Source organism: Lonchura striata, chromosome 5, assembly GCF_050655825.1.
Source record: "Lonchura striata isolate lonStrDom1 chromosome 5, ASM5065582v1, whole genome shotgun sequence".
NCBI classification, from domain to species: Eukaryota; Metazoa; Chordata; class Aves; order Passeriformes; family Estrildidae; genus Lonchura; species Lonchura striata.
Window position 1 is genome coordinate 70,061,622 of NC_140707.1, and position 24,620 is coordinate 70,086,241.

The window sequence follows — 24,620 nt, forward strand, 5'->3', positions numbered from 1 at the left end:
GTTTTCCAAGCAGCAGCATCTGCCTCCCTGGCAAGGGGAACAGGATCATGGATCACATCTGGCTCACCCCTGGTTTGTCACATGGGAAAAGGGCTCAGGGAGTGTCTGGCTTGCTCTGTCCTTGTCTCAATGACGTTTGCCTTTGAGGGGATGTGAATGTCCCTCCCAAACCCCACTGCTGGTGGCATCCACTAGCCCGTGCTTCCTTCCCTTCTGCTGACATCAAATGAGTGAATTCCTGAATTTTCCACATCTCTGGCCCACACAGAGGGATGACCCAAAGGGATGTACCTGTGGATTTAAGGATGAGCATCAGGATGCTGCATTAGCAAAAACCCGCCTGATGTTTAACACAGATGTTGCTATGAATATTTAGGCAATCAAAATATCCCCTGATTTATTTTTTTTTCCCCAAAAATCTTTGCCTGTTCACAGTGAGGAAGGTGAATACCTCCTTCCCTGCCCTGCTGCAGGTGGTGGTGGTTGCAGGGATGCTGCTGGATCCAGGCTCTGAGCAGGGCTGAGGTGTTTTACTCTCACCTGCTCCCCCCTTCCATGACCCACTCCCCACACCAGTGGAACAATCAAACTTGCACAATATTCCACATTTTTAAAAAAAATTAGTATAAACGTACCCTAAACCTGCTCATATTAAAGCAATTAAGGAATTAAGGGAAGTCACAGCAGGTGGGGAGAACTAAGCTATTATTTTGCTTCTTGATAGAAGGAAAGTTCACTGAAAATTTGAGTGTCATGTCACTCAATACTATTTGTGAGTATGGGGGAAATTTGGGAAATAAAAAGTCTTCATTCCTTTGGGTATTCTAAGGAAGGCTTGCTTTCAAAAATGCCCATAGTTTGTGTGTGTGTGTATTTTTTAGTTTAGTTTTGTGGGTTTTTTACTTCTTCTAAATTAACTTTTTAAAAATATTATTTTAAAACAGCACTTTCCTACCAAAAAAAAAAAAAAAAACTAAATAGAGTTTTTAAACTAGTTAAATAGCCTAAAAATAAAATACTTCATGTCAGCTAAGCACAATATCTGTGACTGATTCAAATCACATTTCCAAGGGGTTTTAGATTACCTGTAAAATCTGGGAAAAAAAAAAAAAAATCTGTTTTCAGCTCTGTATAGTCCACTTTTATCCTGACAGTTTTCTGCTTCAGTCACCAAAAGGAAAACACATTTTCCCCCCAGCTCCACGGGCATGGTGCTGAAAACCCCACCAAAGGATTTAGGATTAATGCACCGACCTTTCCAGCAGCCAGACAAGTCCCTCCTGCAACTGCAGAGAAGGAAAAGTTGGAAATTCAGGTCTAGAGCAGATGAATGAATGGGTTGGTACTGGATGAGATTTCTAAAAAAGATCCACACAAGAGTTGGTGAAGAAGTTCAGGCTGAAAGTTGTGTGCCCAGAAAAGGGAAATCCCAGCTGTCAGCCAGGGCACCACATAGGGGCATCAAATGAGGAGGATTTTGTAAGTGAGAACCATTCCCAGGTGCTTTAAGGTCTTTAGAAGGATTCAGTAGGGAGGCTTTTCTGCCTTAAAGGGGGGAAAAATAATTTGAAAATATATACCTAGAAAAATTCAAAAGAAAATAAAAGGAAAGGGAAGTATAAAAGCTGCTTTTATCACAAGAGTGAGGAAACACAGAGTAATTAAAATGCCAACTGAAATTTGATGGGTTTATAAGTATTCCTTTGGGACAAACAACAATTTGTGATCTATGTTGCAATATCACAGGGACAATAACTGTCTCCAAGAGGAAGGCACATCCACTAAGACCATAAATCCAAGTCCATTTATTAAAATAAATAGAAGTCCAAGGTGTTTCTCAAGCAGAAAAGTTAATTTCCACTTGGCTGCCACTTCCAGCCACTGCTACCATATTCCCTGAGAAACCAGCAGCCAGGCCTTTTTCCACTTTCCCACAGGGACATTGATGATTTTAGTGCACAAAAGGGAAATGAAAATATTTCAGTGAAAGGAGAAAATGCACAAGACTCTTAATTCCTGTAACCCAAGGGATCCTGTGTGCTGGATCCGGGTGCTAAGGTAGGAGGATGCCCAGTTATCCTAAGGAACAAATCCGGGCAAGTCCCTCAATATTCCTCAATATTGCAAAGTGAAAAATCTCCAGGGTATAAATCTGCAGCTTGGTTCCCAGGGAGGTCTTAATTAAGGCCAAATGAAGCCAAATGAAGCTGCAGGGTCTGGATGTGTGGCAGAGCTCCCTTAAAATCCGGGCTCACCGCTGACTCGTGGAATATCCTGAGCTGGAAGGGACCCACAAGTTCAAGTTCAGCTCCTGGCCCTGCACAGGACAATCCCAAAAATCCCACAATGCCTGCAAAAGCAGCTCTTGGCAATGTTTGTGAGGCTGGCTTTTGCAACAAGTACCTTTGAGTTAAGTATTTTTCTCCACGAGGTCTTTTAAGGCTAAACTACCTAATTAAGAAATTACACTTCAATTATTTTTATTTTAGCCTAATAATTAATTATCCATTTAATTACATAACTAACCAAACCTATGAGGAAGAAGGTGAAGGAGAATAACTAATTACTACCTTAAATCTTCCATCTTACATATATTGCTATATTCTAAAACCTTTAACTTTTCTATCTTGTGATATTACACACTTCTATTTAAACAACACACCTGTAATTTCAGTGCTGTGAATCAATTTTAGAAGCCTTCTCCACGGCCTCAGGTCAAATGCAGTGTTCTCTTGAGGTTCTGTGCCTTTCAGCACAGAAAGTCTAAAATTCTCAGCATCCAGGGCTCCAACTCCTTTGCACTCCTGATCTGCCTCAGCTGTGCAGCCACATGAGTTTTTACACATCCTTTGGTTAAACCTGAGCGAAATTTAACACTCTGGGACATCGTGTGGAGCTGCCCATTTGTTTCTAAACCACCTAAATTATGCTTTGTGCAGAACTGCAGAAGTATAATTTGGAATTTCTCCTCTGGAAGATGCTGTGGGTGTTGTTTCTTCGTTGGATTTTGAAGAATGAGGAAGGGATGGAGGAGCCAGAGCAGCCCTCCCAAAAACTCTTCCCTTGAGCTTCACTCAAGGGGCAGCTCCTCCCCTAAAAACTGGAGAGAAAACATCCCTGTGTCATCAGGTGTGCTGAGAATTAATTCATTAGTTCTGGCAGGGAGTTCCAATGCCAGATTAAATTCATAATTAATGATAATTGAAGTTTTCATAGCATACAGAGTAATAACTAGAGTTCCATTCAGCTTGACCTTCTCTAACTGGCTCAACCATAAATGCCTGATTATTGGTCAGCTTTTTTTTCCCAATCCATAACATCCTTGTCCACAGTTTTCTAAAGTGTCCAACTGCATTTCTCAAAACCATTTTGCCACTTCCATTCCAGACTGATTTTTCCTTCCAGATTTTGAGTAATGGGCAGCTTTGACAAAATGGCCACATTTTAAATAAAAAATATACAAACTTACAAAGCTTGGTGTCACAAAAAAAAAAAAATCATGGGAATTTTTTCTCAGAAATATTTTTCCTCAAAATAAAGGCCCACTTGGGCTTTAAAATTAACTTTTCTTCTTGAGAAACACATTGGATCTCTATTTACTTTAATAAATGGACTTGGATTTGTGATCTTAGTGCAAGCAGAAAATCTGAAGAGTTAAAAGTCCTGTGTTTCATTGATAATAATTCATACATCAGCCACTGGGAAGCTTTTTTGAATGGCAAGGGCAGGGTAAAGTACAGCCAGTGGTGTTTGTATTAGTTCTTTTTTAATCTAATAGGCTTTATATAATAACTCCTGTAACAATTAATCCGAGCACAGAGGCTGAAACTATCTACAGTGCAGGAGGATAGCATGAAAATAAAATATTTTATTAAAAATGCACTATAAAAAGGTTTAAATTCCTTAGTTATATGAAAGGAATCGACCTCCTTCCTTTTGTAGTGTTCCTTCAGAAAAGAACTGCAGTGAGTTAAGGGGAATTGAGCAATTATATTGTTATACTATTATGTTATAATTTGCATTTCTTGATAACGCTTATGTAAAAAAATGTTAGAAAGTTGCATTTCAATAAAATACTTCAACTGCTGACATAGCTGTGACTGTCTGTGTTACATAAAGACATGCTGCAGCTTCTTCCAAATTTCTCATCAGGTATCAGACGTGGATTTATGGACTCTGTAAAGTAAATCACAGCACATATCCTAATTATGGAGCTACAGAAGCCTACTCCCAGCTCCATGCACAGGTAGAAAATCTGGAGTAGTGGCCCAAAATCTGACAGGTAGTCCAAAAGCAAAGTACAATACAAGAAAAATATACCAAGGCTGAAAAGTCCTACAAGAACCAAAACGGGGCTGAAGCTGCAGCTTTCCTCCACTTCACCAGAGATAAGAGCTTGAAGTGATCAAGTGAAAATAAGCACAGAATTTCTGAGCTTGGAAAAGATGCCCAAGATCCTCAAGCCCAACCTGAGACTGTCACCACCTTGTCACCCAGCCCAGAGCACTGAGTGCCACGTCCAGTTTTCCCTCGGACACCTGCAGGGATGGGGACTCCACCACCTCTCTGGGCAGCCCCTTCCACTGCTTAAAAGCCCTTTCCATGAAGAAATTTTTCCTGATGTCCAATCTGAACCTCTCCAGCCTCATCCTCCTGCTCACACACCCTCCCACACATGGCAGCCCCATCACTGCTCCATCTTTCTCCTCCTCTCAGAAGCACTTTCAGCCCTTTCCCTTCTCCCAGAAGTTTGTCTTTCCACAAGCCACTGATCCCAGAGAACTGGAGCAGAAAGATGAGCCAGAGCTTTGCCCCTGGACCTCTCCCTCCAATGAACACCTGCAGGCAGCCCCTCCTTGCCATAGCAAGCTGCAGATCAGCCATCACCATATTTTATCTGTTATCTTTTATATATTCTCTATTATCTCATCCTGACGGCCCTGGGTTTGCACACAGGAAGGGAAGAACCTCAGGGTTTGGAGGACATTCTCCAGATCTCATCTGTGTACATCCACACATCCAAAATACTTCCTAGGCAGACACAAACAAGCAGGAATACACTTTGGATGACCAAGCCAAAGGACCTCAGGAGGATTTTGCCCTCACCAATTGGGTTGTCAGCACCTCCTGAACTCAGAGCTCTCTTGCTGTGTCACTCAAGTTGCCACATCATCACTGAACAAGGCGCTGAGAGATGGACAGGGCAAGGCTGTGTCACCTACAGGCTCCTGCGTTTCACCCGTGGATGCAAAAACCTGTGACAGAGGTGTCACCTTGCACCAGAAAGGACCTGAAGGACTGCCTGGCACAGGCTGCTGTAGGGAACGCTGAGCTCCAGGATGGTTTGGGTGGATGTAGACAAGAGATCTCTGAAGGTTGCTCTTGGGATATCAGGTTTATTGGGGATGGAGAAAGGTCCTGCCTCGAGCTGCCAGACCCAGCACGTGGTGAGGCTTGAGGGGATGGAGGAGGGGAGAGACAAGAGGATGCTCTAGGAGAGGGTGGAGGTCCTAAGAGGGGGAAGATCCAAGAGAGGGAAAGATCCAAGAGAGGAGGAGAAGTTCCAAGAGGCCGTCCGGCCCCTCAGAGCCCCTTATCAGGGGCTTCGAGGTGGGCTGGAACAAGGCTGGGGCCAATGGGGTCACAGCACTTGATGTTTTAGGGGAGGGATACAGGTGTGGGGTGAACTGTACATTTTGGGGGGTGAGATGGAACAGTCCACTCGACCCCTGGACCCATCCGTAGGCAGGGGCATTGTCCAGCTAGCAGGGAGGACTGTTCTCATCATGGTTGTGTTATTTATGGATAATTATATTTATCCATCCTTCCCAACAGGCTGGAGCAGCTCAGACACTGAACGTGGCTTTGTTGCCTGAATACAGGTGTCCCCTGTCACCTGAGATGTCTCTGGGTGTCCCTGCTGGCATACAGGGGGGCACAGATCTCCTGCAAGTCCTCTGGAGTGGGGGTCTCAGGAACATGAGGGTATTTTGGATGCTCGTGGCAACCTCGTGCAGGCAAATGATCTGAGCAGCATGTGGGCACAGGACATGGCTGAGAAGTGGCCAGAATTCCACCCAGAAAGCATTTATTTTCCCAAGAAAAGAAATGCCACCAAATGACCTCACCCTGGCTTTTATCAGTGAATGCACACGAAAGGAGGGATATTTTTTGCTTCTCAACAACCTGTTGATATCAGATTTACCTACACCAACAGCAGGGAAACCAACAGACACATTTCCACAGAAAACCCTGCTGCATCTGGCTCACATTCCTGCTTTCTAGACACAGGCACAAACCCTTGTGTTACCGATGTCCCCTTTGCGGGGACAACCTTTAGAAAAACGAGATGACAGCCCCTAGCACGGCTGTCTCCAGACAGGAATCCGAAAGCCCCGGACATTCTTCTCCTCCCATCAAAAATCAACCTTCAGAGGAGGCGAGGGAGCTGTGGAAGAGCAGGAGGAGGCGGCCACAGCCCCATCCCGGGGGATTCGCATCCTCCCGTCCCATCAAAGCCGCGGGCAGCGCGGCCGGAGCTGCGGGAGCAGGCAGGGGAGGGAGATGAAAGGCTCCTGCGAGAAATCAGGTGCGGAGGGTGGGCAGATGCTGCTCGAGAGCAAAGAGACCCGGCCAGGCTCATTTGTCTGGAAGGGAAGCAGCGGGAACTTTCTTTTTATCTCCGATTGCGGATGGCAGGGTAGTTCCTAAAGGCCACAGCCAGCCTGGCCCCCGCTGCTCTGCGCGGGCAGGGAACTCGCATGGATGTGTTTGTTGGCAGGTAGAAAATCCTCCAGCGGGATGGTCACAGAGCCGATGTCTCCTTTCCACCTGTGGGAGCGGCTCGGAGCCCGTCTCTGGCAGCTGGAGGTGCCGGGGCTGTTTGTCCATCCAGGTGTTCCCGGGACCAACGCAGCCCTGGCACTGCCCGGCTCTGCCAGGGATTAGCCACGCTCCACCTGCTCTGCCTGGGATTTAACGGGGCATCCCCTTGCCAGGCGGGCTGAGGGGGCACAGCCCCGTCTGCCTGTCTGTCTGCCTGCCTGTCTGTCTGTCTGTCTGCCTGGGGATTAGCCTGGCCCCACCTGGGCTGCCCCCAGCTCCGCTCACCAGGGTGGCCCCAGCCGGAGCAGCTCTCCTCTGCGCGGGCTGCTGGGCCACAGCTGTCTGTCTGTCCGTCTGTCCGTCTGTGTGGGAGGCATGGATGGGCATGGCTCTGCCCATCCGAACTCCATGCCTGTCTGTCTGTCTGTCTGTCTGTGTGGGAGGGCAGCCATACACTGCCATGGCTGGCTGCGCGGGGATGCTGGGCACAGCCCTGTCCGTCCGTCTGTCTGTCCGTCCGTCCGTCTGGAGGGACGCTGGGATGCGTTCATTTGTCTGGATGGGAGGATATCTTGGGTACACTTCTGTCTGTCTGTCTGTCTGTCTGTCTGTCTGCCTATCTGTAAGGGGATGCTGGGCACTGCTCTGTCCTTCTCACTGTGAGGGGATGCTGGGCACTGCCCTGTCCATCTGTCTGTCTGTGAGAAGATGCCGGGCACGGCCCTGCCCATCTGTCTGTCTGTGGGAGGATGCTGGGCACTGCCCTGTCCATCTGTCTGTCTGTGGGAGGATGCTGGGCACTGCCCTGTCCATCTGTCTGTCTGTGGGAGATGCCGGGCACTGCCTTGCCTGTCTGTCTGTGAGAGGATGCTGCCCTGTCCGTCTGTCTGTCAGTCAGTGGGAGATGCCGAGCACTGCCCTGCCCTGTCTGTCTGTCTGTCTGTGAGAGGACGCCGGGCACTGCCCTGTCCATCTGTCTGTCTGTGGGAGATGCCGGGCACTGCCCTGTCCGTCTGTCCGTCAGTCAGTGGGAGATGCCGGGCACTGCCCTGTCCGTCTGTCCGTCTGTCAGTCAGTGGGAGATGCCAGGCACTGCCCTGTCCGTCTGTCAGTCAGTGGGAGATGCCGGGCACTGCCCTGTCCGTCTGTCCGTCTGTCAGTGGGAGATGCCGGGCACTGCCCTGTCCGTCTGTCCGTCTGTCAGTCAGTGGGAGATGCCGGGCACTGTCCCGCCCTCCGGGCCCCCGCCGTGCCCGGGGCCGCCCCCGTTCCTTCCCTCCCTCCCTGCCGGGCCGGGGAGGTTCCGGGGCCGGGGCCGGGGATGTTCCGCGCCCGGGGCGGGCAGCCCACGCCGCTGGCCCCGGCCCCGCCGCCCTCCCTCCACCTTCCCCTTCCTCCTCCTCCCCCGGCGCAGATGAAAACCTGCCGCGATTCGGCTGCGGAACCCCCCGGCCGCATCGTCCCCGCTGCCAGAGCACCCACCCGGACACCCCAAAAAGCCAATTTAACCCACGGGGGGGTGGCGGAGAGGGGGAACCCCCCGATCCCAACCCCGCACCGCCGGCATTCCTGCTCCTCACCCCCCAAAATAAACGCAGCCGGGACCCCCCCGAGCACCGGCAGCGCTGTGCCCGGTGCGGGACAAAGATCTGCGGGAAAGTTGCTGGCGGGGATGGCGCTGGGGGAGGGGGGAAGCAATTTTGGGAAGGAGGGAGGGATCAGTTATGGGATGTTTATTTATTTAATTGGCGCGGGGAGAAACTGGGCTGCTCCGGTTTCATTATTTTATTTTTAATTATCAACTCCACTTCCCTGCCGGGGAAGGGGCTTTGAAGAGGACTTTGTTTAACTCGGGCGAGGGGCGCGCAGGGCTCCGCGCATCCCTCCTCCTCCTCCTCCTCCTCCTCCTCCGCGGCCGCGTAAAGAGCGCGGGGCTGCGGGGGAGCGGGGCTTCCACCCAGCCGCTCCTCCTGGGAAAAAAAAAAAAAAATACCAGGAAAAACATCCAACGCCCGGTATGAACACACCTGATCGGCGCATCGGAAGTTGAATTTTTATTTTTTAATTTTTTTTTTTTTAAAGTCCAAATAAATGCCTAAAGTGGGGGACGAGCGTGGGGGTGGGGAGGGTGGGGGGGACAGGACTTTTCCCTTGGCTCTGGGGCACGGATTCGTTTGCAAACTGCAGCTTAAGCGCTCCCAGCACCCCGCATTGTCCTGCGCTTAAATATCCTGAATTAGGCAGCTCTGAAAAGTCCCTTTAAAGCAAGCGGCGAGGGCGAGCCGCGCTCGCACAACTCCTCGGGGTCGAGCTGCCGTTCAAACTCCAAATAAAAATCAAAATGATGCTCGGGCGGCCGGGCCGGGCCAGGCAGGGCGGAGGGGCCGCGGGCGCATCCCCCAGCACCTCTCAGGTACGAGCACTTGCACTGACATTGATGTAACTACATTAGAGTTAATGGCAGCAGCCTGGTCCTCATTATTAATTGTCTTTGTGTTTGGATAAAGTATGTAATCTTCTCCTCAACCACACCATTAAAATAGGTTGCCTTTTCAATTAAGAACTGTCTTGAGCACAGCAGTCAATTTTCCTAATGAAGATGCATTATATTTTCACTTTTTTTTTTTTTTTTTTTTTTAATAATGGGAAAATCCCACGTTTTCATTAGGCGTGATTACGGAGAAAGTACAAGAGGGGGTTTGTCTAAACTAAATGTTGCCCGTGTCGTGTATTAAATACCAGGCTTTTAAATAAATTGAAATTTCATACAGATAAGACGCGAGGTTGGGGTACAAATACGGCCAGATTCGCTTCCTTCAGATTAAAAAAAAATATGCGGGGTCTGTTCTTTAAAAAGCACTTATCAGATAGAAAATAATGATTAAAACAACTACAGCGGACTCTTAGTTGCAATTACTCGGGTAAACTTTTCACTCAGCCCAGTTTGCTTGCATTAAACCTGAGGATGATGCTTTAAAATAGACTTGCACTTTCTGCTAATGTGCAGCTTTGGGGAACAAATAGCACAGTTTAATCATGCAGAAACACATAGGAGCCGGAATAGTCTCACAATTAATTTACCAAAATAAACCCGAAGCTGCCTGCATTGTTTAATATATAGCTTCCACCCCCCTCCTTCCCCTGGAGAAAAACAGTTCTTTAGAAAGAAGGAAGCTTGGGGGAGCTTTGGGGGAAGTTGGGATTTTTTTTTTTTCCCCTTTCTTTCCCTTTCTTTTTACATAGGAAAAGAAATATTTCATGGCAGGGAAGCAAAGAGTTAAATTTTATATAATATAAAGCACTTGTAGAAAAAAAAAAGAAAAAAAAGAAAATAAAAGAAGGGGGAAGGAAGCCAAACACTAAGGGGAAAGGAAAAAAAAAAAAAAATTCAAGAAAGTGCGATATTTGTGAGTCTGAGAAGCTGCAAGAGGACGGGATGTGGATTTCAGCGCAGTGTTATACGGACAGACAGACAGACAGACAGACAGACACCCGCGGCACAAGCCAGACCCTTCCCGCACGGAAAATACCATCCCCCAGACACCTTTTAAGAAAAAAAAAATTATAATAATAATAACTGCAGTATTGGGAGCTGGTTTAAAAGTTTTTCAATATGAAAAATACCTGCCTGCAAGGGAGAATGAAGTTAAGCACAGGAGTAATTTCTTATTCACACGGTAACAACAGTTGGTTTGGGATCTTTTGCAAGCTTTCTGCCTTGTGGCTTTGTTTGGTTGGGGGGAAGCTGCTTTTGGGGGGTTCGGGGGGATATTTTTGTAATGAACATTTGTTTCTCCACCAGCCAGCGGCTAAAGAAGATCTGCAAAGAATGGCAAAGAAGATTTTCGATTAAAAACCTTAGCCCATCTCCACGGATTACTTTATATCGATTCCTATATATATGGCTGCAATTGAGGGGCTCTAATTAAAAATCCAAAGGTGGTGGGGGGAGGGGGGAAAAAAAATAAAAGTTCTTTCTGGGTCTCAATAAAAGGAGCTTTTCATATACGGGAAATAAAGGTTGTAAAAGGTTACAAACGAAAGACTAGTTTAAAGCTTCTCTGCGGTTTTCTTTTCTTCTTTCTTACAAAACCCCTTTTCTGCCTCTTTCTCTCCCTCCCCCCGCTCCCCCGACCCCTTCATTTCTCCCAAGTTTGCCAACACGCGGGACGCGGGACTGTAACTCTGATTTTAATATCTGCGTCGGGAGCTATAATCTGATTGCTGCAGCGAGCTGCTCATCAAGGTAACTTCATGGCCTGGAGAGAAAAATGATGTAAACCGGCAGCATTAACGCCTTTCATCCCCGCACACCCCCCAGCCCCGGCCACAGCCCCCGGGGGCCACCCCCTCCCCGCACAGCCTCCCGCAAATGCTGCTTTATTTATTTAACACCCAGCGTTTCTTCCTCTTTCTTTTCTTTCTTTCTTTTTTTTTTTTTTTTTTTTTTTTAAGGGGGTTTTGCCACCCCCGCCTCGTCGCACATGAGACCCTTCCGTCAGGTGCAAGTCCTGACCTCACTTTCGCTGCTCTCGGGGTGACATTTTTAGGACTTTCAGATGAGCCCGAAATCCCTCCAGCATCCCCTCCTCTCCTTCGCCCGCCCCCCCATCCCAATTATGAAACTTGCTTCCATCTAGGCAAAGATGCTGCCTTCATAATTTTTTATTATTTCAATTTTCCTCCATTCCCCAAAAGAGGTGATGGCTCCTCCATCCCCCTCCCAGAGCTTGGAAAAGGAGGGAATATATATTTTTTTTAATTATTCCGGTATTTTAAAACGAATCTGAGCCTTTCTCGAAGTTGACACAGCTCTACCAATGTCTCTGCCTTTGCACCCCCAGAAAAGGAGATTTTGGGGTGAGGAGGAGCTTAGAACTTATGATAAACCCACAAACCAAAACCACAAAACCACGAACAAACAAACAAACAAACAAAAAGAAAAACTCCTAAACTAAAATAAACTCCAACCGACACTTGAATTGCAGATAAACTTCAAGGAAAGTCTGGAATATTTTAACTAGACACAAATCCGATGAGGGAAAAGCTTAAAAGCGCGGAGCATGCATCGCTTTCCGGAGCCGATCAGAGATACAAAGATGACAAATTATAAATCGGTTCATTTTGGGGTGGGTTTTTCTTTTTTTGTGTGTTTTTTTTTTCTTTCTTTTTCTTTTTTTTTTTTTTTTCCCTTAACTTTCACCCGACCTGAATAAATGATTTCTTATTTTCCTCCCCCCCACGCTTGGTTCTCACACCCGCGGGCAGCAGCTCAGCCCTGGGAGCGACACACGCGGCGATAAAACCCGGGCGGAACGGTCGCGATGGTGAGGAGAGTCGGAAATTCAATTAAATTAAAGCAGGAGGAGAAGCGGAGAGGGTGAAGGAGAAAAGGAGGGAAGAGAGAGAGAGAGCAATGCGGAGAGAGAAAATGGCTTTGCAACGCGACTGGCATCGGAAAGTTGGAGAACTTACTGAGAAGCAGAAGTTACAGTTTCTTTTTCATCCCAGAAGCAGATTTTGGTTCTCTGAGCATAAAAGTTCTCAGAGGGCAGAAAAATCACACATCTCCACTCACTCCCCGTTAGCCCCGGCTAGTCTGGATCTCTGGGGCTGTACCTGCTCTGCAATGCTTTCCAAACGGACCAGAAGAGATGGGAAAGTTTTAAAAAAATGAGTAAAAAATTATTATTATTATTTTTTAAAAAATCGAGATCCTACAGCTGCAACAAAGATTATCAAAATTTTTTGGTAACTTTTCCCCGAGCTGCAGGAGGTTGAAGGCAGAAGCAGCTGCAAAATGTGTGCAGGATCGCTCCAGGAAAGAAGGTTCCCCCTTTTTCCCCCTCTCAGATCCAATCTTTGCAAGAGCCATTCCGACACATTGCTAAGCTAAAGGGAAATTCTCTTTGATAAAGCGGTGTTCCCAGCTTCTGGGTTTTAAAACCTAAATCTATATTCAAATCTGGCTGAAGGTGTGTTCTGGGATTTATGAAAGCCTCTTAAAGGGGTAAATTTACCAAACCGTGACAAAATCATCACAATCTTACTTTAGACATCTGAAGTGGATGAGAATTTTAAAGAGACCCTTGTTTATTTAAGTAACACTGGCCATCTCTGCCACTTGTTTTATTGGCCGCGGGAATTCTTCCCAACTTGTCGGGCTGGAGGGGGCAGAGGGAGAGGCTGGGATGCTCCAGCTCCCGTGGCAGCTGCAGGCAGGGCTGCCAGCCGGGCTGGCCTCTGCTTCCCCTCCTGCTCTCCCAGATACTGTCTTCAGGCAGTAAAAAAACCTGCATTTTATTCCTCTGCCTTGCCACAGCCCGCTTGCCTCCAGCCCCTAGACACCCCGTTTTTAATTTTTATTTTTTCTCTTTTTTCCCCTCCCTTTTTTTTTTTTTAATTTCTATTTTTAATTTTTGATTTTTTTATTTATTTTTAATCGATTTGGAAAATACCCTCCTGGTCAGGATACACGGGGAAACGAATTATCTCCCTCCTTCTTCCGAGGTGGATTAAGGTTATTAAATAATATGTGGGGGCGGGAGACGGTGGCAAAGGCGGAGGGGGCGGAGGGGGGGGAAGGGTTCAATCGGGATATTTATTCCTGGTGCTCTGCTGAAGGAGAGGCTGAGGGGTGGCGTGGCCGTGCCGAAATGAGGGGAGGTGAGGGAAGGATTTGCCCAGCGCGGATCTCCGGGCAAGGGTTGAGATTGTGGGGCGGGGATGCTGCAAAGGGACGGCGGCTGCAGCTGCCCCTCCCTTACCCACACCTCTTTCCCCCCCAATTAAAAAAAAAAAACAACAACAAACAAACTCAACTAGACAAACAAACCCACAAAAAAAAAAAAAAAAAAGTCCCCACAAAAGAGAGAAAAATAAATCAAAACACAACTCCAAGAAAGGCAGGGGTTGGGAATCCCGTGGGGCCAGGGGGTACCTGCCGGGGGTACCCCGGGTATCAACTTTCCATGAAGTCGCCTCGTAACAAAAAAGAAAAAAAACCCCAAAAAACCCAAACCAAATCCAACCAAAAAAAGCCCCAAACAAATACAACCCAGCGGCCAAAGTGGGAGCGGCTCCGGCGGGCAGGGCTGCGTCGCTTCTGGGCGAGGGGGTATTTTGTTTATTTGTTTGTTTGTTTGTTTGTTTCCCTTCCTTTCCCCTCCCTCCTTCCCTTCTGCCGCCTCCTTCCTCCTCCTTTCTGGGAGTAAAGGATTAAAAAAAAAAAAAAAAAATCAACCCAAAACCAAGCCACACCACCCATCCTCCCAGCCCAGCCCCGAGCATCCCAAACCTGCTCCTGCAAACCTCCAGCCCGGGCTGCGCCGCCGCCGCTAAAGTCCAAGGACAACCACGTTGGATCGCACTCAGCCGGGCTCGGAGAGAGCCACAAAGAAGCCAATTAATTGCTATAACTTCATTAACATAGGTCACCCCGTGAAAATGATGGAGCCGCTGCAGTTTTTTTCCCCTCATTGTCACAAAGTGAGGAAAGTCTGTGAGCGCTCCCTCCCTCCGACCTCAGCCGCCTCCGTCCTCCTGCCTTTTGCCAGGGCTTTATTTTCGGGGTGCTGTGAGCCGCGAGAAGTTGAGCGAGGACGGGAGGTGCCAGGGGAACATCCCGGTGCCCGGCTCCGGTGTGCCAGGCCGGGAACCCCCTGGGCCCTCCTCACCCTCAGCCCGTCACTGCTCCCAAATTATTCCCATTAAAAACATGCGCGCGTCCCTCTTTGCAATTTCAACGCGACGCCGATAAGTTCCATTCCGCACCCTCGTTCCTTATAGATCTTTAAAAATACAATTTAAAATGCGTTTATGTCGTCCCCCAGGTGACTCCATTTCCCCTCTTCCAGGGGTGACTTGGCCCCTGGGAGGTGGAATTGGGGTGTGGTCGATTTGTGGGTGCCACTGGGGGGACCCGGGGCTGGGGGCACCCCGCTCTGTGCTGGGGGGGATTCTCCCCTTGGCTCCCGCGGGTTTTCCTCTCACCCATCTCCTGCTGCTCAGCCCAGGGCTCCCGGCAGGCTCCGTGTCCCCCCTTCACAAATATTTACTTCTATACATTAATATCTTTTGTTGTTGTTGTTATTATTATTACAGCCACCCCCCAGCCTTCTGCTGCCCCCCCTTTCCTCGCCTTCCCCGGGCAGTTCGCTAATTCCATCTCTGCTGTCCATCACATTAATTTCTACAATGACTTCATCCGCTCCGCTCCATAATGTATATTTTTAAACCGAGCAGGTTCTTTTAATGTATATTCTGGTGTCATTTCGGCGGCTGTTATTTCTCTCTGGATTGTCCCCCCGGTACAGCAGCGGCCTGTTTTTTCCTCCCCCTGTGTGTGTTTTTATTATTTTCCCCCTGGCTTAGATGTGTCAATCACTCTCTCCCTGCCATTGGTTGGAGAGTTTGCGTCAAAAAGTTGCCAGAGAGGCGCTTTCTCAGCAAAGCTCCCCGAGAGAGGTAGAGACCTTCAGCTCCAACGCACCCTGCCACTATTATTAAAAATAAAACCACTTTGACCAGCTCCAGCACCGGCCAGCTCTGTATGTACCGAGCCCAGACCCCGAGCATCCCCGCATCCCTCTCCTGCACCGTCCCCTCCCCTTTTTCCCCATTTATTCTCCTTTTTCAAACATTTTTTTCTCCACCCCCCCCTCCCCCCCCTTTCCCCCCGATGTCGTGGGCATGTGCATGCGGCGAGCTCTCTAACCTCCCGCTTTGTGCTTTCTCTCCCAGCTCAGCCCGAGCTCTGAATTTGGCGAGGATCCGGGAGCAGCTTTCCCCCTTCGCCCCCCAGCCCTGCCCGCGGCTCCGGCGAGCCTCGCAGGTAAGTCCGACCCGCTGGCTCCATCCTTCCTCGGGGGCACGGCTGGGCGGCCAGGAACGCGGGGAGAATTCAAATGATCGAATTTTTTTTTTTTATTATTTGTTTGTTTGTTTAAATGATGAATATTTTCAAGCAGCCTGTGCGCGGTGGGGCTGCGCTGTGCGGGGATCCCGCAGGAGCTGCCCGGGAGAGGCCGGGCCGGGCCGGGCGGAGGCGGCCCCGGCTCGGGGACAGCACCGGCTCGGTGCTCGGCAGGGACCGGGAGCTGCAGGATGAGAGGGAAAAAGGCAAAATTGGGAAGCGTGGGGCGCTGCCCATCGCCGCCCTCGCCCCCCGAGCCTCGTCCCCCGCGGCCGGGCGCGGAGCCGCTCGCTCTCCGCGGGCAGGCGCGGGGCTTCACCGCCTTTTCGTTGGGTACATGATTTTTTTTTCCGGCCTGTTCCTTTGGCCTGTAGATATTTCCTGACCTCAAGCTTGAGTTTTAAAATTAGGGAGAAAAAAATAAAACCAAAATAAAACCAAAAAACCAACCAACCAAAAAACCAACGGGGAGGAATTGAATTTCTCCCCTCTTCCGACTCCTACCTGAGAACCCTTTCATCCTCCTCCTCTTCCTCGCGATGCGGAGACTCAGCAAAGTAATTTTGCAAAGGTGTTTTTGAGCACTCACGGCCCGGGAGAACCGGGCTGGAAAGCGCAGGGAGAGAAATCTTCAAAGCATTTAGGGCCGGAGCTTCAGGATTTGGGGCGGGCGAAAGGGGTGGCAGGAATGGCATCCAGGTCGGAGAGGGGCTGGAACTGGAATCCACCTCCTTTATTTTATTTTAATTTTATTTTTTTATGCCTTGGGAAAGCGCTTCCTAAAGACACCGACCGCGAGTAGCGCGGCCCGGCCTCTCTATATTCGCACCGCGCTGACAAAGAAAAACTCGGGAAAAGTCCTTGTGCAGCGGCACAAGTTTCTTTAGAACTAAAACCCTCCTTGGCTGCTGAGTTTTATTTCGATTTCGGCTGCTTAGAGAAGTTGAGGCTTATTATTTATTTATTTTGAAAAGGCGCAACTCTAGTTAAAAAAAAATATATATAATAATAGAAAGAAGTGGGGGGAAAAAGCACTTTAAAAATGCGGCCGGGTGCTGCTGGGCGGCAGGGACGGGCCTGGGGCGGACGTGGCTGCCCGCCGAGCCCGGCCCTGCCGCTCCCGGGGCCGGGGAGGAGCCGCGGCCGCGGAGCAGCGCGGAGCTGCGGAGGGAGAAGCGCTGGGGGACCGCCCGGCAGAGCGGGTGACGGGTCCATCCCCACCGCCTTTGCAATTTGTGGTAAAATTCGCTTGTCGGGAAATATCCCTTCAAACAGTCCCTTCAGTGCGGGAAAAAAAAAAAAAAAAAAAAAAAGAAAAAGAAAAAAAAAGGTTTGATTTTAAAAAAATTAAATAAATTTGGATTCGTTGAATTCGTTGGAGCGCGGCGAGGGCAGGGAACGCGGCTCTCGTTCGCAAAACAAAAGGAAACAAATTCCCTTCTCTACCTTGGCACCTTTCCCCCCGCCCTCCGCGGGAGCCCCTCCGCGCTGCTCCGCGGCCCGGCCGAGCCCCCCCGGCCCCCGCAGCGCGGCCGGGGCCGGGGGCGCAGCCTGCGCGGCCGGGCGCGGATCGCTGCCCCGCATTAATCACCGGGGCGAGCAGCGGAGCCGGGGCCGGTGCCTCGTAATTAGGGAGCGTGTGCCGCCCGGATTATCTCGTTAGTTTATCAAGAAAACATTTATTATAATTAATTCTCGGACGGGGTAATTATTATTGAGCGAGGGCAGAGCAACTGGTAGCCGGGATGTGCGCGGAGCGGGGGGAGCGGGAGGCGGGGGAAGGTGACAGATTGCGGAGTGGAGCCGTTGCTCCGCGGGCTGCGCGGCGGCCCCGGGATGCGCGGCCGCGGCCGAGGGGCTCCGCGGGCGGCCGCGCCGGGCTGGCGCCTCGGTGGGATGCCGCCGAATTTAACCGAACGGCTTGCTTTTTTTGGAGAGGAGGTGTTTGTGTGTTTTTTTTTTTTTTTTGTTTTGGTTTTTTTTTAGTATTTTTTTCTTTTTAAAATATTTTTGTCCGCTCGTTTTGAAGCGGGCAGCAAGCCCCGCTTTGCTCTCCCGCGCGTCTTGCGCGGAGAACAGAGCGTGGCTCCCCCCTCGGCAGAACCGTCCCCGTTCGGCTTCCCCCGGGGGGTGATGCTAAAAGCGGGGCCCGACCCTGCGCCCCCCGCGCTGGATGCGCGCTCCCTCCGCCGCTCAGCCCGGCAAATCCCTTCCCCGAGGGGAGAAGCGGAAAGTCCGCGCCGCGGAGAACTCGCACCGCCGGGGGTGCACGGGGCTGGAGCCCCCCGGCAGCGCTGGGCCCTCCCGGGGAGTCGGCTGGGCTGAAACGCGGAGTTTTGGGCTCTTTCGGGAAGAAAGTTCTGCTGGAGTTCGTTTTCCCGACGGCTGCTGGGATGGAGGGAAGGGCGAGCTTTCATTCAAAAAGATTTAAAAAAAAATATTTTCTGTGGGGAAAAAACAGCCTAAACCTTTTTAACCTTTTTATGAGTCTCTGTTTGGCCCGTTGCCGTCCTTTTTTTTTTTTTTCCTTTTTTTTCCTTTTTTTTTTTTTTTTTTTTGTTTTGGCGGACCCCATATTTGGGTCCCCCCTCGTTCCCCGGCGCAGAGATGCCGGTCCCGTCGGGGCAGCGAGAGGGGACCGGGGCAGCCCGAGCGGTGACCGGGAGAGCCGCTGGCCCGCCGGGGCTGTCCCGGGGCCGCTCACCGCCGGGCTGTTTGTTTAGCTTCAGCTCCGTCATCAAGAGTTTCTTGAAAGCCTAATAAATCTGTTACTTGCCTCCAAATCTAATTACCCGGAGTACTAATTAGGTGCAAATGGCCGGTGGAAATTACTGCAGACGTGGACTGATGGCGGGAGAGCAGAAAAGTTTGGCTCTTCCCGAGCGGGCATTTGAGCTCTGAAATGCAGCAACGTCGGGGGGAAGGGGAAAAGGGGGAGAAGGGGGGAAAGGTTTGAATGTTGCCCAAACCTGGGATAATTAAAGTCCTTGCAAGAGACTAGTGGAGAGATAGGTTTCTTGAATTGTTTCTTTGTTTCTCACCCTTGGGCTTTGTTATCTGCATTATTTATTTAGCCGAGGGGTTCTTTGTGTCTGCCAATGGCCCCAATCAAGTTTTGCTTGAGACAATTAGCCGGTGCCCGGCCGGGAATCCTATGCAAATGCCCCCGGCCGCCGTACAATGCGGGCAGTTGAAGGCATGGGGGGGTTTTGTTCGGGCAGTAATTACTGGCTGGGATGTGCCCCCCCTTCCCTCCCCTCCTCGCCCTTTTTGGGGAGAGATGCGTTTATCTAGTCAGTCTCTCCCAGCTCCCAAATCTGGTTGGGGTCCGAGAGGGAGGATTGACGGGGGGGGGGGGAAGGCAGCCGGGATAAAAGCGGGGGGGGCGGGGGGCAGCGATCTGGCCTGACTCCCCCCTTCATCCCTCCATTGCTCCCTCCTCTTCCTCCTGCGCAGGCACCTGGCGGCCCCCCCACGCCCGACGGCTCCCCCAGGCACCGCCCGGGGCAGGCAGGGCGCTCGGCCGGCTCCCCCTCGCCCGGATTTCGGCCAACTCTCCTCCCCGCCACAACTTTAGCATGATGTCTTATCTTAAGCAACCACCTTATGCAGTCAATGGCCTGAGTCTCACAACCTCGGGCATGGATTTGCTGCATCCGTCCGTCGGTTATCCCGGTAAGCCACGTTTTTCTTCCCTCTTCCCTCCCTCTATTTTGCTCCGCGGGGGAGAAGCCGCTGGGATTTTGGAGGCACAACATGCCCAGGGATCACGGCTGGCTTGGGCGGGTGAAGGCGTGGGGTCCCTTCTTCCTGACCCCCAAGTTTTTCTGGGGGAGAGGGGCTGCAAACAGGGCAGACCCCGGCGCTGGGGATGCTCCGAACGCACGGAGTTGGGACGGCCGCGCTGTGGCGGCTGATCCTGGGGGTGCGGGACCCCCGGGAGAGGGGAGAGAATGTGGGTGCCCCTCTAGGGAGGGGGCTGGAGGGGACAGCGGGGTCTAAGGGGCCGCTGACTGACAGCCAGGGCCGCTGGCTCCGTTCGCAGCCACCCCGCGGAAGCAGCGGCGGGAGCGCACCACCTTCACCCGGGCGCAGCTGGATGTGCTGGAGGCTCTTTTCGCCAAGACCCGCTACCCCGACATCTTCATGCGGGAGGAGGTGGCCCTGAAAATCAACCTGCCCGAGTCCCGAGTGCAGGTAGGATGCGGAGATCCCTACCTGCCCTCCCCCTCCGTACCGCGGGAAGGGCTTGGGCTGGCCTGTGCCTGACTGGGAGGGACACGGCTTTAGGGGATGGATCCAGTCCTGAAGCCAAATCAAGCCCTTGTGGGGTGAAGGAGGCTCAGAGACAGGTGGGGGTTCAGTGAGGGGATGTGGTGGCATTTTGCACCCCCAGAGCTGGCTGTGCCCCCCCTTCCTCCCTCTGCACTGAAGGGGTGTTATGCAGATCCTGGATCCCAGCTCTTGGACCTTCCACATCCATCCCCAGCACGCCCAAATCCCAGTCTGTCCTGCAGAAGCCACAAAGGATGCCCACTTCCCCGGGGATCACCACATCCCTGGAGCTGGGCCAGACTGGGATCCCAGACCAAACCAGTACAGACTGGGAGCTTCCTCCCCCTCTGAAGGGACTTTGATGAGAGAGGGGCTGCCTTGGTGGAGAGAGCCCTTCTCCCGGGGCTGGGCTGTGTCTGCTCTGCAGGGAGCCCATGCAGGCAGCATTTTGGAGATGCTGCTGGCAAGGCAGGAGGGTCCTGCTCCCTCTGGGACCTAGAACACCCCAGCAGCAGGGGCACAGGGCATCTCCAAAGCCATCCCTTCCACTTGCTCCCTGACGAGGCTTCCCGAGGCTGTGTGGTGCTCCCGTGGAGCGTGGTGGCCGGGATCAGGATACCCCCATGCCAAACCCCATCCTCCTTCCCACAAAACCTCCCCAGAGCCAGCCAGCCCTCTTGGGCCCTGCTATGGGAAGGTGAGATGGGCTGAGGGGCCAACTCTGGCCGAGGGGGTGAGAGCAGAGAGCCTGTTTGGAGGATAAATGAGACATCTTTACCCCTCTCCCCACCCTGAACCTCTGCTTCCCTAATTGTTCCCTGCTTTTCTGATGTTCTATTGTTTCTAATTAAGGGCTCGACTTCAATAGGCCTTACGCAGTGATTCCTGGGGGTCCCCGGCTGGCAAACAGCAAAGAGAGAATGCTTCCCCTTCTCCCGAAAAGTGACCTTATTAAGGAGTTTGATTCGTGATTTCCACTCGTTATTGCTGCTAATTATCTCAGGGAGGGGAAGCCCCGGAGCTTCTCTTCTCAGCAGCCTGCAACCCTCTGCTCTTGGGGGACAGTTTAGGGTTTCCCTCCCCGGTGAGGTCTCCCTGCCACCATCTCATCCCTAACCCCAGGCTTTTTCTCTCTCCCTCCCTTGTGTCTCTGCCTCAAGGTGTGGTTTAAAAACCGCCGAGCCAAGTGCCGGCAGCAGCAGCAGCAGCAGCAGAACGGGGGCCAGAACAAGGTCCGGCCGGCTAAAAAGAAGAATTCGCCTGCCCGGGAAGTGAGCTCGGAGAGCGGGACCAGCGGGCAGTTCACTCCCCCCTCCAGCACCTCAGTCCCCACCATTTCCAGCAGCAGTGCCCCCGTGTCCATCTGGAGCCCAGCGTCCATCTCCCCGCTCTCAGACCCCCTGTCCACCTCTTCCTCCTGCATGCAGAGATCCTATCCCATGACCTACACCCAGGCATCAGGCTACAGCCAAGGATACGCTGGATCGACCTCCTATTTCGGAGGGATGGACTGTGGATCTTACTTGACCCCTATGCACCACCAGCTCCCCGGGCCGGGGGCCACCCTGAGTCCCATGGGTGCCAACGCGGTCACCAGCCACCTCAACCAGTCTCCAGCCTCCCTCTCCACCCAGGGCTATGGAGCCTCCAGTTTGGGCTTTAACTCCACCGCCGATTGCTTGGATTATAAAGACCAAACGGCCTCCTGGAAGTTAAACTTCAATGCTGACTGCTTGGATTATAAGGACCAGACATCGTCATGGAAGTTCCAGGTTTTGTGAAGAACCTTTGTGATACCGAGAGAAATCGCGACGAGAACGAACAGGCTGGGCTGAGCGCTCCAGTTTTAGTCAGGTCTTGGTTAAGTTAAAGAGAAAAATAACTCCACGGACAAACAAATGAACAAAACAAAAAAAAAAAAATAAACAAACTTGACAGCAACAAGAGGGGGACAGTGTTGGTGTGATCCCGTTCAGACTCATCTCCTGCTCAGACGCTCTGGAAAAGGAATAATAAAGAGGAAAAACGGAGGAGGAAGGCCTTAAATGGACAGATCATCTAGTGAGCAGAAACCAGACAGACCCATCTGTGTTCTTTCTAGTTTTAGCCAATTGTTGGGTTTCTTTGTTTGGAAGAGGTGGGAGATCTTCCCACCTGCGGGCCAGTTTAAAAAAAAAAAAAAAAGTCTAGGTTTTTATTTCTTTTTTTGTGTGTGCGTGGAAAGATGATCCTTCACCCAGAGGTTTCCAATGTGTTAGCCAACCCTCGGTTAAAATATTCAGAATGGACAACATCTCTCTTTTTCTCCCTCTTTTTGTCCCTCCCTCTTTCTTTTCTCTCTCTCGAGCTCATCCAACTGTTTCATGCCCAACTTGCTGAAGTTGGCACCCGGAGAACTTGGTTCAGGGCTGTGTGGGTTGTGTGACTGATTGTCCTAGCTGCACTACTTTATTTAAAGATTAAGAAAAAAAAAAAAGATAATGTTCATAAGGAGTCAATATGTAGTTTTTAAGAGACAATCAGTGTGTGTCTTATATAAATGGTACATCTGTGGTTTTTAATCTGTGCTAGACTTCAAAACTGTGATCTCCTGTATTGTATGCAACTATGAACTCTGCACCAGCAGGAGTTCTGCTGTGATTTAAATAGGTTATAATTATAAGTGAAATTCAGAGCAACTGAGTTACCTATTATCATCTTTAAAAAAAATAATTAAAAATATATATTTAAAAAATAATAAAAAAGAAAAAAAAAAAAGAAAAACGCAAAAAACACGATCGCCTTTCACCCGAGGTGAACTGCACTGAAACTTTTTACAACAAACTGTCTCTGAATGAAAGAGGAAAGACCGAAAATACCCCACCCGAGGACATTTAACTCCTCTGGAGCTCACTTACTGCTGGCCACGCCGGCAGTAACCGTCAAATCCGACAGGACTTTGGGCAGTTGCTCTGACCTGGATGAATTTAAACCAAGAAATTCATTGTCGTTTATGCTTGCAGATGTTAACTGAAAAAAAAAAGAAAAAAAAAAGATATATATGCATAAACCTTTTTTTCCTGGATTTGGCAGATATGTATAATTATATTAAAATGGTTCTAGCACACTTGATGTTTGTCTTCCATTTCAATCACAGCCGGCGAGGGACGGAGAAGGGGCACGGGAGACCAGGAGGGTCTGGCTGCTTCTGCAGGGTTGAGACAAAAGGGGTTCTGCTGGCATCTCCCCGAGGTGTAGGAAGCAAAAATCGAGGAGGGGCGTTATTTTATTTTTGAAATCTTTAATTAAAAAAAACTTCCATTACAAGCAGAGCTTGGCTAAGGTGACCTTTCCCACCCCAGCTTCGCCAAATCTCTTGGTGGGGAGGGAGGGACGCGGCTGCTCGGCGGCTTCTTCCCAGGGGATGGAGTCCCCAGTTGTGTCTTTGGGGAGAACTTTCCAGGCAGAAAGAAAGGAGAACCTGGATCAGGCAGAGGTGCTGGGGAAGGAGAGGGATGGTGTTTGAGCTACAATCTCACCAGCTGAAGCCCCAGGATGCAGGATCAGGCCTTTCCCACGCATTCCCTCTTCTTGGTGGCTCTTTCTCTGTCCCTCTCCCTCTTTCTCCCTCTCTCCTTCCCGTGTGCAGTGCTGGAGCTGCTGGAGCCCTGCACTGGGGTTGGATTTAGCACAGTGAAATAATGGATCTCTGGAAAGGGAGTGATCTGGGAAAAAAAACCCAGCACCATGTCACTTGCTGTCCCCCAGGTTTGTCACCAGCACCCTGTGAGCCACCCAGGGCCACCAGCACCACACTTTGGTCGTCAGGACTGAGGAGCACGAGTGATGAGGCAGCCACGGTGCCTCTCCATCCATCCCTGGGCTCTGCATCCCCGTCCCAAAGCATCCCTTCCAAACTGCTCCTTCCTGCAGTGCCACGTGTGTCCCCAGGGCAGGGAGCAGCCTCTAAAATAAACCACTCTGGGGGAAGGAGAGCTTTGTGCTGCCTCACAGTTAGCCTGTGTCAGTCGGTGATTTTCTCATTTATTTTTTTTTTTTGGAACGGGAGGATCCGTGCAGGGGAGCTTTGGGAAGCTCCAGCCGTGTCCCTGCCCGCTGGCATCTCCCAAGCAGCAGCGTGGAAAGTTTCATTTTTCCACTGGTTTGCTTCAAATCAACAAAGTTCACTTCTCCCTCCCTAAAAAAATCTATTCGAGCAAATTATGCTCAAGAAAACCAAGTCCTTACTGAACTGGGGCACAGCATCCCACCTGCCTGGAAAAGCTCTTTGTTTCCTGAGCTTTTGATTATTAATTTTTTTTAAGGCTCTTTAAAACCTCCTTTTTCATTTAGCTTTCCCCATCTTATCTTTTACTTTTCTTTCCTGAGTATTTTCCTGTCTGTTAGGGATGAGCTCCTCCAGCTAGTGCTCATTTTTATCAGAAAAAGCTAATTCATGGCAGGAGTTTCTCTGATTTTTCCCTGTCTTTTTGTACCTTCCACGTTTTCTCTCCCTGTTCGTTTCTGAGTTTAATTTAAATGGGCACGTGCGGTGGGCAAAGGGCAAAATCCCAAGGTGAGCTGGCAAGCACAAAATATTCTGTAAAGAGTGTTTTTACTCCTTTTT

At 50.4% G+C, this 24,620-nt stretch overlaps 1 protein-coding gene and 1 long non-coding RNA gene across 4 annotated transcripts in view; one reads left to right on the top strand and one right to left on the bottom strand.

The window, feature by feature from the left end:
• Nucleotides 1–12,739, bottom strand: part of LOC146767434 (uncharacterized) — a 90,385-nt gene extending 77,646 nt beyond the window's left edge. Inside the window, exon 1 of the long non-coding RNA XR_014955849.1 lies at nt 12,301–12,739. This is a non-coding gene — a long non-coding RNA (uncharacterized LOC146767434). The remainder of the gene's footprint in view (nt 1–12,300) is intronic.
• Nucleotides 12,740–15,252: 2,513 nt separating this feature from the next.
• OTX2 (orthodenticle homeobox 2) lies at nt 15,253–22,777 on the top strand. Of its 3 annotated transcripts, XM_021534661.3 has the most exons (5): nt 15,253–15,374; nt 15,568–15,658; nt 19,196–19,414; nt 19,785–19,936; nt 21,175–22,777. In XM_021534661.3, the coding sequence occupies exons 3-5, from the start codon at nt 19,318–19,320 to the stop codon at nt 21,793–21,795; spliced, it is 870 nt and encodes a 289-aa protein (XP_021390336.1). In that variant the 5' UTR covers nt 15,253–15,374; nt 15,568–15,658; nt 19,196–19,317; the 3' UTR covers nt 21,796–22,777. The 3 variants fall into 3 exon arrangements, with proteins under 3 accessions (XP_021390336.1, XP_021390335.1, XP_085437106.1); XM_021534660.4 differs by lacking the exon at nt 15,253–15,374 and having other exon boundaries at nt 15,573–15,658; nt 19,764–19,936; nt 21,175–22,176; XM_085580980.1 differs by lacking the exons at nt 15,253–15,374; nt 15,568–15,658 and adding an exon at nt 17,484–17,675 and having other exon boundaries at nt 19,208–19,414; nt 21,175–22,176.
• Nucleotides 22,778–24,620: the final 1,843 nt, after the last annotated feature.

Bases quoted from the DNA above. Each gene is read 5' to 3' on its own strand.
- OTX2 (XM_085580980.1), top strand. From the start codon at position 17,576: ATGCGCGGCCGCGGCCGAGGGGCTCCGCGGGCGGCCGCGCCGGGCTGG. The intron at 17,676-19,207 runs AGGAGGTGTTTG...GCACCTGGCGGC, and splicing joins ACGGCTTGCTTTTTTTGGAG to CCCCCCACGCCCGACGGCTC. The intron at 19,937-21,174 runs GTAGGATGCGGA...CTCTGCCTCAAG, and splicing joins TGCCCGAGTCCCGAGTGCAG to GTGTGGTTTAAAAACCGCCG.